Source organism: Phoca vitulina, unplaced genomic scaffold, assembly GCF_004348235.1.
Source record: "Phoca vitulina isolate PV1807 unplaced genomic scaffold, GSC_HSeal_1.0 scaffold2, whole genome shotgun sequence".
Taxonomy (NCBI): domain Eukaryota; kingdom Metazoa; phylum Chordata; class Mammalia; order Carnivora; family Phocidae; genus Phoca; species Phoca vitulina.
The window spans coordinates 84,278,237-84,296,016 of record NW_022589705.1 but is presented as its reverse complement, the minus strand read 5'-3'; the positions used below and the strand labels follow the sequence as shown (position 1 = coordinate 84,296,016).

Genomic DNA, 17,780 nt, shown 5'->3' with positions numbered 1-17,780 from the left:
AAAAAAAAAACATGCAGGAAACTGGATCACTCCTATATTGCTGATTGGATTATAAAACGGCACAGCCACTCTGAAAAACAGTTTGACAAGTCTCTTAAAAACAAAACAAAACAAAAGCAAACAACTCCCATTCAACTCATTAGTTGCACTCCTGGGCATTCATCCCAGAGAAATAAAACTTCTGTTCACACAGTTACCTGTAAACAAAGGTTCAAAGCAGCCTTATTCGTAATAGCTTAAAATTGGAAACAAGCCAGATGTCTTTCATCAAATGAATGGTTAAATACACTGTGGCCCATCCATACCATGCAACCATTACTCTACAACAAAAAGAAAAAAGCTGTTGATACTTGCAACAACTTGAACAAATCTCCAGAGAAATATGCTGAGTGAAAAAAAAAAAATCCCCCCAAATTACATACTGCATGACTCCATACATATAATATTCTTGAAATGACAAAATTACAGAAATGGAAACCAGATTAGTGGTTGCTAGGAGTTAAGGAGGGGGTGGGGTTGGTAAGCAAGTGGGCCCAGCCAGAAAAGGGCAACAAGAGGGACTCTTGCCCTGAGGAAAATGTTCTGTACCTTGACTCTATCAATGTCAATTACTTGCTTACGCTATTGTACTATAGTTTTGCACGATGTTTCCATTGGAAGAAACTGGGTGAAAGGTACATTGGTTATTTCCTTCAACTACATGTGAATCTATAATTACCTTCTGCCCCTCCCCCTGCTCGCTCTCGCTCGCTCGCTCGCTCTCTCAAATGTGAGTTAGGACTTCACAACCGGAGCATGCCTAGAGTTGAAAAGACTGACAATGCTAAGTTTTTACAAAGATGTGGAGCAACATATTGCTGGTGGAATTGCAAAATATACAAATGCTTTGGAAAACTGCTTACCTAGATATTTACCAAGAGAAATGAAAGCATGTATTCACAAAATGACTTATACAGGAATGGTTTTTCCGAATAGCCCAAGTCTGGAAAGAACCCAAATGTCCATCAACAGGTAAATGGATAAGTAAATGTGATACACCCATACAATGGAATGCTACTTAGCAATAAAAAGGAACAACTATTGATACACACAAAGACATGGGTGAACCTCAAAAACATCATGCTGAGGGGGGGAAAGCCAAACACAAAAGACTACCCTGTATGATTCCATTTATATGAAATTCTAGAACAGGCAAAATGAATCCATTGTGACAAAAATAGATCAGCGGTTGCCTAGGGCTGGGTGCAGGGGAGGAGATTGACAGCAAAAGAAGTTTGGGGGATAATGGAAATTTTCCGTATCTTGATTATAGTGAGCATAAATATTTGTCAAAATCATGGCTAATGTGTGCATTTCATTTTATAAAAATTTATATAAATTGTATAAATTAAAACTCAGTAGGGTTGATTTTTAAAAGACAAAACACAAGCCCGTATTTTGTCTTATACGCAACAGATACAAATGTACTCTGGGCGCCAGGGTGGCTCAGTCCGTTAGGCAGCCCACTCTTGATTTTGGCTCAGGTGGTCAGATCGAGTCCCACCTCCCCTCCGGCTTAGCATAGAGTCAGCTTGAGATTCTTCCTCTCCTTCTGCCCCTCCCCCTGCTCGCTCTCGCTCGCTCGCTCTCGCTTTCAAATAAATAAATAAAATCTTTTAAAGAAAGTACTCTGTCAGCTTGCTATGGAAGTTTCTAAATGCTCACGCTAAATTTCTGTACTTAACTCTTCCACCCCCTACGTAACAAAAAGTTCAAAAACCGGCTGTGGCCCGCAGACCCCACACTTTGAATAGCAATGCCTGTGCCACTTTGCCCCACTACTCGGCTTCTCTAATAGACATCTCCGCAGCTCCACCTTCCAAATCTAGATCGGAAAGCCCGGAGGCGAGGAAGGGGGAGGCTCCAGAGGCAAGAAAGGGATAGGCTCCGGAGGGACAGAGCCCTGCGTCACTGCGTCTTGAACACGGGCTTGCGCTGCAGCCTCAGCACCCGGTAGGTGTTGAGGCCCGGCACGTCGAAGCCGGGGGATAGCCCGTGGTGGTCCAACGGGTAGAAGTTGACGAGCTGCCCGTGCTGGGCCTCGAGGGAAAGCCAGGCGTCGCCGAGCGGCAGCGCGCACGGGAACCGGCGGGCCACGTGCAGCTGGAAGACGCGGCCGCGCACGTGGCGCAGCGCCAGCGTGCGGAAGGCGGGGGGCACCAGCGCCTCGACGCGCGGCCCGAACTGGCGCAGGCGCAGCTCGCCCGCCGGCCCGGGGCGCACCTCGTAGAAGGTCTGGTTGGCGAAGGTGAAGTAGCCCGCGAAGGGGCGCGCGCTGGGCGGCGGGGCGGGGTTGGGCTCGGCCTCCCGGAGGGCCGTCTCCACGGCGGGCAGGAGCACGTCGTAGGCCTGCGCCACCAGGTCGCGCCCGGGGGGCCGCGGGCCGGCCAGGAGCAGCACGAGGCCCAGGCGCAGCGGCGGCACCAGGGAGAAGGTGGCGGCGTAGCCGTCCAGGTCGCCGTCCTTGCGCACCACGCGGTAGCCCCGCTGCGCGTGGAACTCCCACGGTGTGCCCGTCTCGTTGGCGAAGTAGGCGCCCGAGCAGGCCAGCAGCGGCGCCAGCAGGGTCTTGGCCGCGTCGGGCCGCAGGAGCCGCTGGGGCCCGCTGCCCAGGAGCACCATGGCCAGCTTGGCCAGGTCGGCGGGGGTGGAGTACATCTGGCCGGACGGCCGGTACCAGCCCAGGTCGTAGAGCGGCGCGGGCCGCCCGCTGCCGTAGAAGCCGGCCGCCAGGCGGGCGCGCACGAGGGGCGTGAGGTCGAAGCCCGTGTCCGCCATGCCCAGCGGCTCCAGCACGTTCTCCGAGATCCAGCGTTCGTAGTCCCCCTCAGCAGTGTGCGCTGCCAGGACATGGGCCAGAAGCGAGAAGGCCAGCGTGCTGTAATGGCACCTGGAGGAAGAAAGGTGGAAACTGGGATGTGGCCTTGGAGGAATTATCTCCACGCCCTAAAGAGCCCCACGCCACCAGTCTAAAATGCCACCAGAGTTTCATTGGACTGGGTGAGGTTGAGAAGGAACCTGCTTCACTGCATCCCAGATGGTCAGACTCGGCAGAGACTCCAGAGGTCAGTGAATCCAAGTCACTATCCTACATCTGGGAAGACTAAAGCCCAGAGAGGGGCAGAGAATTGCCCAGGGGTACACAGCAACTTGGGGAAGAGTTGGACTCGGCAGTGCACCTGGGAAAGTGGTAAAACAAATCTTATTGGGTCTTCACACTTTAATATGATTTATTTTATCAAATGGAAGACTAGAGTCTTGGACTATTGTGGGGCAAAAATGACAGGGAGCTTGTAGCTGAAGGATAACAAAGAGGAGGCAGGATTTCACCCCTCCCTTCTCCCAAACCCTCCTGCTCCCAGAGTGGGGGTTTGTTCAATGGCTACCCCAGCTATCCACTCCGTGTCTCATCAGCATCCCATTTATTTCCATTATGGCACTTGGCAAACTGTATTTCTTTCGTTTATCTGTTCACTGATGAAAATGTCCACTGTTCACTCAGAAGAATGTACACTTCCTGAGGAGCAGCCTGGTTACATTCGTTCCCTGCTGTATCTCAATAGCTAGGTGCTGTATCTCAGTTGAGTAGATGCTCAGTAAAAGCTGAGTTGATGAATTGACAGAATACAGGGTTCACACAGAACTGGATCTGGGCCCACCTTCCCCCCAGCCTGGCTGTGCCCCCCGTCTGGGCCTGTCCTCTCAGCTGTGGAATAGGGGATGCATTCAGGGATCCCTGAAGTGTCCCCTGGCTCCAGCTATCTAGGATGAGGTGACACAGGCTCTCTCCTAGGAGGGGTGTGTCACCTCGGGCGGTTCCTAATGTGGGTGGGGCATCAGACACACTCCTCACCTGGTTCCCGGGTCTGCCACCAGTACGTCATCCTTGAGTAGGCTCAGGGCCTCCTGGGTGCTGCCCCTCCACAGCAGCGAAGTCGAGCGGAGCCTTCTGGGCAGCCCTGGGGAGGAGCAGTGATCAGACCTGCTGGGCCAGCTGAGCATGGGATAGTGGGCCCCTGAGTGCGCTCCCTCCCCCACCTTCCATGAATTGAGAGAGAAGAACCACAAAATCACTTAAAAAAAAAAAAAGTCTAGCATAGACTCTAATCCTGTCTGTGTTATATTGGGCAAGTCACTTAACCTCTCTGAGCCCCAGTCCCCTCATCTGTAGCATGAGGGAAATAATTTCCTTTTAATTTGGCTCATGTGAGGATTAGTTGAGATAAAATGCTTAGCATGGTGCCTGGTCATAGTAACTGTTCAAAAAAATAATTGTTATCATCCACCATGGAAGTTTGATTCCACAAAAATCTTGAGGTCAGTACCCAAACAGGTTTTTTGGAATTGGCTCCTCTGCCCACTTGGAATTTTCTGTTTATTGGATGCAACAAGTATGGGAAGGGTCACAGGACTGGGATTCTTTACATCCTTCTACTCAATAGTTTTCAAGCATCCCTTTTGTTTCAAGGACTGTTCTGGGACCTGGGGGTTCAGTAGTGAGCAAAATAAAGTCCTTGCCCACATGGGGTTTCCATTCTAGGGGAGGGGACAGATGATAAATAAATACCCATACTGTGGAGAAAAATAATTGCATGTAAGAAGGGAGGGATTATTATTTTATCCAAGGTGATCAGAGGAAGGCCTCAGAGAGAAGGTGACCTGTGAGCAGGTGAGAGCCAGAGAAGGTGAGGGGGAGAGCCACGCAGCAGTGTGAGGAAAGAATGTCTCCCACAGAGGGAACAGCTAGTGCAAAGGCCCTGAGGCAGGAATGATTTGGCATGTTTGAGGACCAGTGAGGAACAGCCAGTGTGGCTGAAGAGAAGAGTGAGAAGGGGAAGACTTTTGGAGGTGAGAGATATTGGGGGTGTAGGCACCAGATGCCATAAGGTGCTGGACGGTGCTGGAAGGACTTGGCTTTTTCTCTGAGTGGGATGTGATCACTGCAGGAGTTTTGAGCAGAAGAGTGATGTGATCTGATGTATATTTTATCAGGGTTGCTCAGGTTGCTGTTTGAAAACAGACTTTTGGGGGGAAGTGGCAGAAGCGAGGAAGCCTGTAAGGAGACTTGAAAAATCCATGTTTAATTGATGGTGGCTTAGACTCAAGTGCTAGCAGTGGAGACGGTGAGGAGTGGTTGGATTCTGGATATATTTTGAGTGAGGAGCCAACAGAATTTGCTACTGGAGAAGATGTGGAGGGTGTGGGGGTTGGAGATATCAGGGTGACTCAAAGGCTTTTGGCTTAAGCAACTGGGAGATGGAGTCTTGAGTCCTGGGTTTAAGTTCTTTTTTTCTTTTTTTTTTTTTAAGATTTTATTTATTTGACAGAGAGAGACACAGCGAGAGAGGGAACACAAGCATGGGGAGTGGGAGAGGGAGAAGCAGGCTTCCCGCCGAGCAGGGAGCCTGATGCGGGGCTTGATCCCAGGACCCTGGGATCATGACCTGAGCCGAAGGCAGACGCTTAACGACCGAGCCACCCAGGCGCCCCTGGGTTTAAGTTCTGACTCTGACACTTCTTTTTTTTTTTTTTTAAGAAGAGGGGGGAGGGGCAGAGGGAAAGGGAGAGAGAGAATCTTAAGCAGGCTCCACGCCCAGCACAGAGCCTGACATGGGGCTCGATCCCACAACCCTGAGATCATGACCTGAGCTGAAATCAAGAGTTGGACGCTTAACCTCTGAGCCACCCAGGCACCCCTTGACTCTGACGCTTCTTGCCGTGTGGCCACAAACCATGTACTTTACCTCTCTGAGCCTCTACTTGCTCATCTTCACATGGGCTGAAGCACCTGCAGTGGCTTCCCTGTGAGGTGTTGGAAGGCTTAACTTGGAGAAGTGATGAAAAGCTCCAGGAATGAGAGAGAGCCAATCATAGTGATCACAGTGAGAGTCAATCATAAAAGACATTGAGAGCCTAAAACAAAGTTAATGCAGGCAGCTGTGCCTTGGGACTGTGGGAGAAGACATGTGGGATGTTTTAAAACCAACCAAGCACAGGGTGCTGGGTTCCCTGAGTATGAATAGAGAAGAATCCACAACACACCCCTAGAGGGAGCCCTGGAGTCAGAGTTACAACCTGGGTGGATTTAACAGGAGGCGGGAGGAGCCTAAGCGTCAAGGCTCCGCAGCTGCGTGGCCCCTTCCAAGAACTGTATCTAATTTTGAATTTTTAATAATGTATTCTTAAAGAGGGGCCCAGGATTCTATCCACATGAGGCCCCGCTAAACCTAGGTCTAACCCTGGCTGTAATAACCAAGGCTACATTGACAAGTACCTGCTCTGTGCCAGGTGCTCTGCGAAGTGTTCTACGCTCATTAGCTCATTTAATCCCCAATAATAATGTAAACCACAGTCCTTTTACAGAGGAGAAAAATAGAGTTCAGAGAAGTTAAATGACTTGCTGAAGATCACACAGCTGGGAGAGGGCAGAGCTGGAATTTCAGCGCTCATGCCCTTAACCACTGGGCCGCTCTCCCTCAAGAAGACTGATCCTGTCCTGCATGAGCTGCTTCAGGAGGCTCCATCCTCTCGCTGAGCCTCGGGTACACCATCTGGGCTCGGAAGGGATAACCAGCCACGTCCATCGACTGAGACCTCAGACCTTTTGAAATGACGGAACGGCAGGTATGTGTATATTCATATAGTTTATATAAGTGTGTTATGTAATGTGCACATTATACTTTCTAACACATATATACTCATATACCCGTATGCACTATATGTGTGTATGTTATTTTATCCATTCATATGGTAACATCTAACATATGCTGTTTGAGCTTTTTTCCCCGCTTAAATTAACATTGTACCTTATTCTATCTAGGTACCTGAAGAACATTGTTGCCCTTTTCTCTCGGGCTGCATTTTATTTGATTATAGAGCCCTGTCCTAGTTCATTTGGCCAGTCCCCCATTTATGGATATTTAGGTGTTTCCATTTTTCAGGCCTGGCTCGGGGAATGGGTGGTATGGCCAGGCTGGATGAGAACCTGCTGCTCAGTGCCCGCACCTGAAATGGTTTGGGTTGAGCTGGAAAAGTCCGGAGCTGCTCACCTGAGAGCTGGCTGGCCATCCTTCGGAGGGTGACCGGCGAAGGCCTTGGGGCTGGGCCCACCTCCTCTAGCCTGTCCAGCAGGCTCTGTGCAGGGGCCGATGCCAGGCCCAGCGGGTTATTGATGGTGAAGCTGCTGGCATACCGCTCCAGAGGGTCGTCTAGGGAGGCCACGGTGCCCTCCTCCCACAGCCGGTACAGCATGAGGACTGGAAAGACCTTGGAGATGCTGGAGATCCTGGACAGTATTAAGGGCACAAGTGTGCAGAGGACATGCAGTTGGCCCCACAGCCCACCTCCACCCTGCACCCCCACACCCCAGTTCTAGGAAAGCACTGAGTCCACCCTTACGCAGTGTCTCAGATGGAAATTCACCAGCCTCTGTCAAACTGCCTCTGGGATGTTTGAGATATCACAGTGGTGGGTGGATACTCCTGAGCACCATCCCCACACCAGGCCTCACCCCAGGCCCTTCCCATTCTGGGACAGATGTGGGTTGGGATCATACCTCTTCCTCACACTGGCCAACTGGTCTTGGGCAAGTACTAGATCTTTCTGAGATTCAGTTTCATTGTCCATTTCACAGGTCGTAGAAAAGATTGAATGAGATTGGGCATGTAAAGTGCTTGGCAACGAACCAAGCAGGTAGGTAGTACATGTTCAGTAAGTGATAGCAAATATAATTGTTGGCCCCATGCCTGGCACATAACAGGTGCAGTGTGAATGGAACCTCTGACATCCTCACAGTATCTCTGGGAGTGAGCATGTTCACTTTGCATGGTCAGCTTTAAGGCTCCCACAGGCAGCGCCGAGGAGGGGAGACTGCATGTGCAGCAGAGGGTCCCATGTTTCTTCCATCTGGACCACTGATGCCAACTGACAGGGACCTGGGGCAAAGGCCCAGGAACTGGTTATAGTCCCTTTGTGGCAGATAGCAGGGGTGGGGCAGGGGGAATGGGACACAGGGAGCCTTTTCTAGTTAGGGAGGTTTTGGACTAAGGGCTCTCCAGAAGGGATTCCTTCCTGACCTATTATCCCTGTCGTCATGTGATGTTGGGCACTCTCTGGTCCTCTCTGGATCTCAGTCTCCTCATCTATAAAATTGTCAGGACTTAATAAAGGACCCTGGCAGCTTGGACCCCCAGTCATGATTCTCTTGAGTCCCCCTACCTCCTAGGTCTCCCTTGTCCTCCCATCCCTGCCCCCCTCTAGAGGACCCTGGAGGTCACCCAGCTGACCGGTACATGGTGTACTCATTGGGGGGCCCAGAGGCTGGGTCTGAGCCATTCTTCTTCCCAAAGTTCCCAGTCCAGAGCACAGTGTCATTGTGGATGACAACTGCAGACATGGCAGCCAGGCCCGGGGCAGACAGCGCCTGATGCAGGATCCGGTCCACCTCGGAGGAGAAGAGCAGGAGGCTCAGAGTACAGGCGCAGAGACACCCTCCGCTCATTCTGCACGCCAGGCCCACTCCCACACCACCCCCTGCACACAGCAGCCCAGGCCTGGCTCCCCTCCCTTCTCTCCGCACTGTTGCTAGAGCCTCCAGACCTCCGGTTCTCAGACCCCCTGGGATGGGACCCCCACCCACTTGCAACCAGAGCAGCTCCACTAAATGCGTTTTCTGTGTAGGGCTTCCTCATAAGATTTTTGTTCAAAGAAACATTTCTTTGGCAAAATGTAAAAGGAGGGAAGGGTTAAACTACTGGTCTAGTTGAACCCTTGTCTGATGTCCTAGAACACGTCCAGCCCGGCCTGGTCTGGCCCCCTAATGTTGGAGAATTCACGATAGAGGGCCCATAGACCCTCTTTGAACGTTGACTGAAAAGACATTGTTTTCAATAATGAAATGCAGTGCCAGTGAGAACCCCTGTATCTGTTGGACATTTGGCACGTGCCAGGCATCATATAACGTGATTCTCACTTAATCTTCATAACAAGTCCGTGCTCACTTCTCCCTATTTTACAGATGAGAAAAGTGAATTCATGAGACCGGAAGTGACTCGCCCAAGTGGTTAATGGTTCGTGGAGTCAGGATGAGAAGCCCAGGCGAACTCCAGCCCTAGCTCCTGATTCACGGCCCCCCTGCCCTGCCAAGTGACTTCACAGATCCGGAATTGAGTTCTGTCCACCTGTGGTTCCCGCCCCAGCGCTAGCTTCGCCCTGTGCGCCTCCGGGTCCTGCTCTGTCCACGGAGACTCACATCCCCGGCAAGAGGCCGCCATGTCCTAGGTGCCCACTAAGGGCGGCCATGGGTATCGCTGCTGCTTTGTTTCATTTCCGTGACTGTGACCCTGGAGCCTCAGAGCACCACCTTGCTCCCTCTGCTTCACTGCAGGCAGCCATGGGTGTCTCTCTGTGCGGCCCACGCCTCCTCTCGTGTGGACGCCCGTCCCTTCAACTGTCCCGGACAACAGTTTTACATCCCCACACCGCGTGATGTTTCGTTTGTCTGTGTGTCTCCTGAGGTGAGTGACCGGGGCTGGGGTCTGACGGGCACAGACCAGTGCTGGCTGACAGCCCCCTCTAGTGTGGGCTGCCCTGCGGCGCTAACACTTATGCTGTAGGGGGCGTGTGTTTAACGATACCACGCCGGCCTCTGGGGTAGGGCTCTGTCCTCCTCCGCCCGCCTCTGGCCCCACCAGCCTGAATTTCTACGTAGTTCTCTGTGTGTGCCTCACCCTCACTCCGCTGCCCCTGGACCCGTGCACGTGCCGGCCCCTCTCTGCAGAGCACGCGCTTCACTCCCCCGAGCTCCCTTACTGTATAAACGCGTGTCATCTGGCTATCTCCTGCTTGTTCACATCTCAGTGTAGACAGCACTCCCTCCAGAAGCCTTGCCTGACCCCAAAGCCAGTTCTCTGTACCCCATAGTTCCCTAAACTTCTCCTACCCTCACTCTTACCCCTCAGTTATAGATGTTATTTGTCTTGATTATTCTGTCACTTCCAGACTAGTAGCTTCTTTAGAGCAGGACAGGATCTTCTTCCTGCCATCTCCCTGGTGCCTAGCACAGAGTAGGTGCTCGAGAATTGTATGTTGAATGAATGAATGAATGAATGAATGAATGAATACCACTGCTAGTGTCCAGAACGTGCCCTCCCCGTCATCACCCAGGCCTAGCCCATACACTGAGGTGCCTCTTGGGTCATCACTGACCTTTTCCAGGGCCTCCTTCAACACAGGGAGGGGGTGGGTCAGGGGCACAGGCTCCGGGTGCCGGGGACACATCCTCACAGGGGCAGAAGTCACCTCTGGTCCCAGGGAACCTGGAGGGAACATCACGCAGTGAGTGGGGGACAGAGATCAGGATAGGAGTCTAGGGGTCATCCTGGAAGAGATGGGAAGGTGGTAGCAAAGACCAGAGCCATGCTTCGGGGCCAGCCCTCCCAGCTGGCAGCAGCCTCCCCAGAAGATAGCAGGGCACAGCGACCCACCATGGGCAGCAAGGGGCAAAAGGCAGAGTCTGCCTGGGAGAAGGGACAGTCCCATGCCTGCCACATGATGCTTGGCCTTCAAAATGCCAATCAGGCCACGGTTCCAGTGGTCAGCCCTTGTCTCTTGCTTCACCAGCTTCCTCCCTCCATGTAGTCAGCTGACTTAGAAAAGTTCTGGCTTCTTGGGGACAGGCTCAGCCATGTCTGTCTGTCTGTCTGTCTCTGTTTCTCTAGTTCTGATTCTATATTTGGGTGGAGAAGTAGACTTGGGTCTCACTTGGGCTTCAGGCCTAACCCATAAGGGACAGTGCCTTCTGTCAGCAGAGCGTTGTGTCTGGGATATCAGCTCTAAATTGCATTCTGCTTTGGTCCAGGTGTATGGTTTCCTGGGAACCTCGGGGGAGAAGGTGTGGGCCCTGGCAGGATGGGATTCAGGCTGAGAGATCATCACAGAGGCCCCAGACCTCCCCCTCATCCTCGAAGAACAGTCTAGAATATTCTTCCAGTTCCTCCCACCTCTTGAATCTGGCTGACTTTGTCAGGACGAATTGACGGAGCACCTTCCAAAATTAGGCCTTAAATCATTTGCTCCCTGGGACCACTGCCCCCTTGTGGATAAGCCTGGAATAGCAGCCTTGAGAGCGAGTGTGTGTAAGCAGGGACTTGCCCAGGCGACTTTGCCCTCTGCATTGGAAAGAGCCCGGGTTAGACCAGCAGCAGAACTGCCAGCAAGCCCACAGAATCATGAGAAGGAATAAATCACTTTGCTTGAAGCCAGTAGGTTTGGGGGTGGCTTCTTACTTAGCATTCGGTAACTGATAGGGTCCCAAACAGAAAAATGACAAACCTTAGGGAAGATCTCTCAACAACTCCCTGACATAGGTTTAATAATTGGAGTAGGGAGGGCTCAGCCAAAGCCTAAGCTTTGCTCAGCCTGGGACTCCAGTAGGGCTGGTGCCTCCAGCCCTGCATTAATAGGCACATGCACAAAAAGTCACCTGGCAATCTTAAAATGCAGATTTGAGGGGCCCCTGGGTGGCTCAGTCAGTTAAGCATCCAACTCATGATCTCAGCCCAGGTCTTGATCTCAGGATCGTAAGTTCAAGCCCCATGTTGGGCCCCATGCTGGGTATGGAGCCTACTTAAAAAAAAAAAAGGCAGATTTGGTTGAGTAGATATGGGGTGGAGCCAGGGCGTCCTCATTTCTAACAGCCTCTCAGGTGGTGCCCACACGAGGGAGAGGACTTAGATCACCGTGCTCAGCAGACCCAAGTAGGTCCATGAACTGTTTGTTTCCCATTTGTGACAAACGAAGGAGAAAATTTGAGAGCACGCATTTAGAAACTTCTGTAGCAGTTTGATGGAGTAATTTTGTGTTGAATCTTAAAACTTGGGCTTCTATTTTATAATCTTTTTTTCCATCTAATTTCTCTCTCTTTTTTTTTTCATTTAATTTCATTTGTATCTATTTATAATAATGCTGGTCTGCTTCGGATTGGTAGTTTGACAGTTTCAGAAGCATGGCCCTAGAGGACAGGCTGACCCACCTACTTGGGGACTGTTTGCTTGAGGGACTAAGAAGCCCTTGATAAAGGAATTTATCCTAGAAAGAACAGGTTGGGGTGGGAAAGGAAAAAGCCAGCAGGAAAATAAAAGGAGCCACTTCTGCAAAATAGCTCTGTGGGACTTTGGGAGCCCAGGCCACCTCATTGAGCCTTGCACATCTGTAACATGACAGGAATGGAGCGAGACATTCTCCCTAGCTTTAGCAGAGGCCTGGGATTCTGGATGATCCAGGATCCCAGCAGGTTGGAGGTCAGAGGGGTTGCTATAGCAACAGAAGGCCTGTGGACATTACCAGCAGGGGTGGCTCATTTGCCAAGCCTTGACCAGCCCCTGATGGAGAGGCTCCAAGAAATGGCAGCGTCTGCCCATTTCTTGGACACCTCATTGTTCCTCCCAGGGTCTTAGATATAGCTGGGAGAGGATTTAGGGGGTGTGGGGCCTGGAGATCCTACCATGAGGGCTGAAGACCAGGTGAGAGAAACTCCGTTTGCACGTATTGGGGGACCCTGAGTTTTAGAGCCAGACTAGGTAGTTTAAGGAAACCCCAGTGGCATTGGGATCCGTGAGAGCCTCAGGACACAGAAGGGTCACACAACTGGCCCAGAGACACACAGCTAGGGAGAATCGGAGTCCGAATGAAGGCCAGAGCTTCTGAGTCTAAATCTTGTGGCCTTGCCCCTACACCTTCCAATCACAGCTCCCAGCCCACGGGACCCACAGGGGTGGGGAGCAGCTCAAGGATGCTGGTGCACTCACTGGTCTTCAGCTTGGGGAGGTGGTACTGCCACAGGAAGCAGCCAGCCATAACCACAGAGAGCAGGAAGAAGAAGCTGCAGGAAGCTGGGAAGAGCCACTTCTTTTTCACTTTCGGCAGGCGGGGCAGCTGGCCCACCTGGAAGGGGAAGGACACAGGGCACGGCCCCATGGCGGTCAGCGGGACCCCTACCATGCCTTAGCTTCACCCAGACATCCTGAGAGCCCACAGCTTGGGGGACATATCACGCCTGTAAAACTAAGGTCCTTCCCAGTATGATCTCTTCAACAGCTGTGCCACGTGTGCACCTCCGCACCCCTGGGCCTTTGCACAGCCTGTTTCCTCGGCCGGGCATGCCATCTCTCTCCTGTGTACTTAATAAAATACCTAAGACCAGCTGAAATGCCGCCTTCCCCAGCCCTCCTCATCCAGGTCCCCTCCACGGCACTTTGTACAAGCCTCCATTGTGGTACAAGTCCAGCTCCTTAATACGACAGTTGTTGGACTCCTATGAGCTGATGTTCCTCATGGAGTGCGAGTTCTCCAAGGGCAGGGCACCCACCGCTCAAGTTTGTTAGATCTTAACATTTTACCATACTTTCCTCCTATCTTGACACTTTAAAAACTGCCATGTCCGTTACTTGTTTAGTGTATGGTCCGTCCATCTCATCCCATTAGAAAACGGGTTCTTGTTTGGTTTGCTCACTGTGCTATTCCCCGTGCCTAGAACAGCCCCTGGAACACAGCAGACCCTAAAAAATAGCTGATGAATGGATGAAAGTAAAACATTCTGGGTGGAGTGATGCCCTCTCCGTACCACCTGCAGATTTCAGTCTCCTCCCCTTCTTCCTGGATGTAGCGCCCCTTCTGATCTTGCTGTTTGTCATTACCGTGGTGTTTTCACTCGTTCACTCTGTATTCGTGCATCTGCAAACAGCACGTGGTATCACTTTGCACATATTTAAACTTACGTAAAATATATCCTACTGTATTATCCTCCTTTTTCCCCAATACAATGCATATAGTTCTGTATTATTCACTTTAACTTCTGTAGAGTATGCTGCTGCATGAATGTACTTCAGAGTGTACTAGTGAAACCGTGGAGACTAGGGTCGGGCTGCCTCAAAAACGGGACTCTTTTGGGACGCTTTGGGCGGCTCAGTCGGTTAAGCATCTCCCTTCGGCTCAGGCCATGATCCCGGGGTCCTGGGATCGAGCCCCGGGTGGGGCTCCCTGCTCAGCAGAGAAGCTGCTTCTCCCTCTCCTTCTGCCTCTCCGCCCTGCTTGTGCTCTCTCTCAAATAAATAAATAAAATCTTTTTTTTATGCATTTGAGTTGAGACACTGTGCCTGGCAGTGAAATTTCTGGGTGGTAAGGTGTGGTCCTTTTCAGCTTAACTAGATACCATCCGGGCTCTCCAAAGTTGTCATTCCAGTTGATACTCCCACCAACTGTGATTCTCGTTGCTATTTCTAATTGATATGGTCGAATGCTTTCTCCTACATTTACTGTATATATTTGGGTTTGCTTTTCTGTGAATGAACTGTTCTTATCCTTTGCCTGTTTTTTTTCCTATTCAATTTTTTTTATGTATTAGAGTTCTTTGTAAGTTCTGGATACTCTTGCTTGTGTTTTGTCTTTTCACATTGTGTTTATGATAACTTCTTGAAAGGCAGAATAGTGTAGTGGCGAATCTGTGGCCAGATTGTCTAATTTTGAATCTCAGTTCAACCACCACTGCCTGGCTGTGTGACCTCAGGAAAGTCACTTACCTAACTCTCTGTGCCTCTGTTTCTGCACCTGTAAAATGGAAATGATAATAGTGCTTGCCTCACAAATTAGTAAGGATTTAGTGAGTTAATATATATAAAGTACATTTTGGGGGTTTTTTTGGGTTTTTTTATAATATCTAATTCTTTTTTTTTTTAAGAGTTTATTCATTTATTTGACAGAGATGCAGCAAGAGAAGGAACAAAAGCAGGGGGAGTGAGAGAGGGAGAAGCAGGCTTCCTGGCCGAGCAGGGAGCCCAATGTGGGGCTCGATCCCAGGACCCTGAGATCATGACCTGAGCCGAAGGCAGATGCTTAAAGACTGAGCCACCCAGGCGCCCCTATAAAGTACATTTTGTTTGACACATTGTAAGCTCTATGAGCTATTATTGTTAAATAAAGGGCTTTTTGTTTTGGTTTTGGATCCTGCCAATCAAATTCATCAATACTGTCTTTTTTGTTTGTTCTGTGTGTGTGTGTGTGTGTGTGTGTGTGTGTGATTGTGCTCAGGAAATCCTTTATACAGAGGTTGTAAATGTAGATTTCTGTACTTTCACACACACAAATATTTTTGGTTATGGTATAAAGAAAGGAATCTAATTTTATTTTTTCCATGTGGATAATCGATCATCCCAGAACCATTTATGAAATATTTCAGTCCTGTCCCCCACTGACCTGCCGCCATCTCTGAAACATGCCCGGTGTCTGCACCTACCAACGCCTGCTCTGTACGTTCTGTTCTGTTAGGGTCTCCCTGAGTTTTGATTCCTTGCCTCTCTGTCCGATCCCACACGCTCTTCCGTGATGAAGGAAGCTCACACACTGAGCACAGGTTATGGCACGGTCCTGCAGGAAACAGTCTGCCAGAGAGGCTTGCTATAATCTGACCCCAACGGACTCCATGGGCCCATTTCCTGCCTCTCCTCCCCCCACCCTTGCATCTTCATGCCTCATCCCCCTCTCCGTGGCTTTGCACCTGTCATTCCCTTCTGTGAGGCCCTTTCTATCCTTTTCCACCTGACAAACTTGTGTTCTTCCCTTAAAACCCATGGGCATCTGTAGAGCCTTCTCATTCTCCCCTAGCAAAATTGAGGGCCTCTCCTCTCTGCTTGCCGCACACCCCTTCCTGCATTGTAATAGCAATCCACACGGGTCGCGACTGGCTTCTTTGTCTGGCTCCGTCCTCGGCGGCAGGTGTCTCCCACACCAGGATCATTCCTTCTTGGTCTTTACGCCCCCACAGCTCTTGGCACTCCGCCTGGCACTGGCAGATTCTCAGGAAATACGTTCTTGAACTTTACATTGTCCTGCAAGTTGAAAGTCTTGGGTTCAAATCTCAGCCCCATTTCCTGAGTCGATTGTAACTATGGACAAGTCCCTTCCCCTCTCTGGGTCTCCGTGTCTTCAGCTGTTGGAGCAGGATGGACTATTTGTAAAGAGTTTACATTTCCATTTGGAGATTTCATTCATTTCCAGCTCTAGAATTTGGGGTTCCCACTAAAGCCATTCTTTGTTCATAATTTCCAAAGATTGGAAACAACCTGAATGTCCCTCAACTGGTGAATGGATAGACAAACTCTGTTATATCCCGACAATGGAATACTTCTCAGCAGTGTAGAAGAACAACTACTGATACACGCAGTCATGTGAATGAATCTCAAATGCATTATGCTGAGTGAAACAAGCCAGACTCAAAAAGCTGCAGTCTGTATAATGCCATTTTCATAACATTCTGGAAAAGGCAGAACTGCAGGGACAGAAAACCACTCGGTGGCCGTCTGGGGGTAGGGATGGGGTAGACTTCAGAGGAACAGAAGGGACTTTGGAAGGTGATGGAACAGTCATATATCTTGATTGTGGTCATAGGACCGTATGCATTTGTCAAAACTTGTAGAACTGTACACCGTAAAGAATGACTTTTAATGCACGTAAACTATACCTCCATTTTTTTAAATGAATCCGTTAAAGAGCCCAAGAGCATTAGGATGTCTCCACCTAGGTGTCAGAGGAGTGACATGAGACGCAAGACTGGGCTTCAGCCACGAGGAGTGGATGGGGGGCTCTCTGGCATTGTTTGTGTGGGAGGGAAGTTGGAAGGGGCTTCCCTTCGAGCATGAGCACAGGGCCACTGGAGCAGGGCCAGGGAGGGAGCCCTGGTGGGAGGGCAGCCTGACGTCCCCTAACAGGCACCTGAATAGCAGGGGCCAGGATATGGGCATCACATTTCCAAGTGCAGAACGAAAGTCAGAGACTTTAAATGACTTGCTGAAGTCATGGACAGCACATGATGGAGTGGGATTCTAGCTCTGTGCTCTGCACCACCCCACCCCACCTCACCACGTGACTGGGATCTCTGCACCCCTGATTCACAGTCCTCCTCTGAGGCCCAGTCTCATCTCATGCCTGTCTCCAGTCTCAGGATTTATTCCAATAGACCCAAAGGTGGGGTCAGTGTTTCACCTCTAAGCCACTCACCAGCTGCTCACATGTTGACTTGCAGTAGCCACTAGAAACCTCTCCCCTCTCCCATCCCAGCTGGAAAATGCTGGCAAGGGGAGGGTTCAGTAAGAGCCTGACTCCCCCCAAATTCCTCCCCTCCCCAGCTCCTTCCCCAGGTGGTCTACAGTCCCAAGACACTCACCTCCATTCTCCTTCTCACTGCCGACTCTGGTACAACCCTCCTTGTCCAGTCATCCATCCAGAATACAGTTTCCAGGGGTCAGCTGTGTGTTGGGCACAGTGCTATCCCCTGAGGGTACAGAGCCTTTGGCCAGCATCTGTCCCCCATGGAGCCAGCGGGATGGTGGAGTGGCCACATACAAGGGCTCTGGGGTCAAGCAAGACTCGATGTCGGCTCTGCCCTTACTGACCTTGGACGAATGACTTCACCTCTTTGAGTCTCCGTTTGCTTGTCTGCGTAATGGGAATGACCATTGTTCCTTCACCTCGTAGAAGTTAGGTGAGGGCAGATGAGATAATGCCTGCAAAGCCCCTAGAAAGCTGTTCACTAATTGGTGCTGGTGTAGTGATTTCTCTGGGAGGGAGATGTAAACAGCATGGGCGCACAGCTCTCGGTCTCCGAGGGACCCATGAACTCAGCCTCTGGGTTGGGGGAGGGGGGGAAGAAAGCTTCACTGAGCAGGTAGTGGGGATGAATTGGGGGCACT

General features: G+C 50.8%; 1 protein-coding gene across 1 annotated transcript; it reads right to left on the bottom strand.

The window, feature by feature from the left end:
- Positions 1–1,947: 1,947 nt before the first annotated feature.
- On the bottom strand, positions 1,948–12,951 carry LACTBL1 (lactamase beta like 1). The gene is made up of 6 exons (XM_032418135.1): positions 12,846–12,951; positions 10,246–10,355; positions 8,325–8,482; positions 7,089–7,324; positions 3,893–3,998; positions 1,948–2,929 (listed from the first exon to the last, which is right to left on the bottom strand). Exons 1-6 carry the CDS (start codon positions 12,892–12,894, stop codon positions 1,948–1,950), a joined length of 1,641 nt encoding a protein of 546 aa, XP_032274026.1. The 5' UTR covers positions 12,895–12,951.
- Between the last annotated feature and the right edge of the window lie 4,829 nt (positions 12,952–17,780).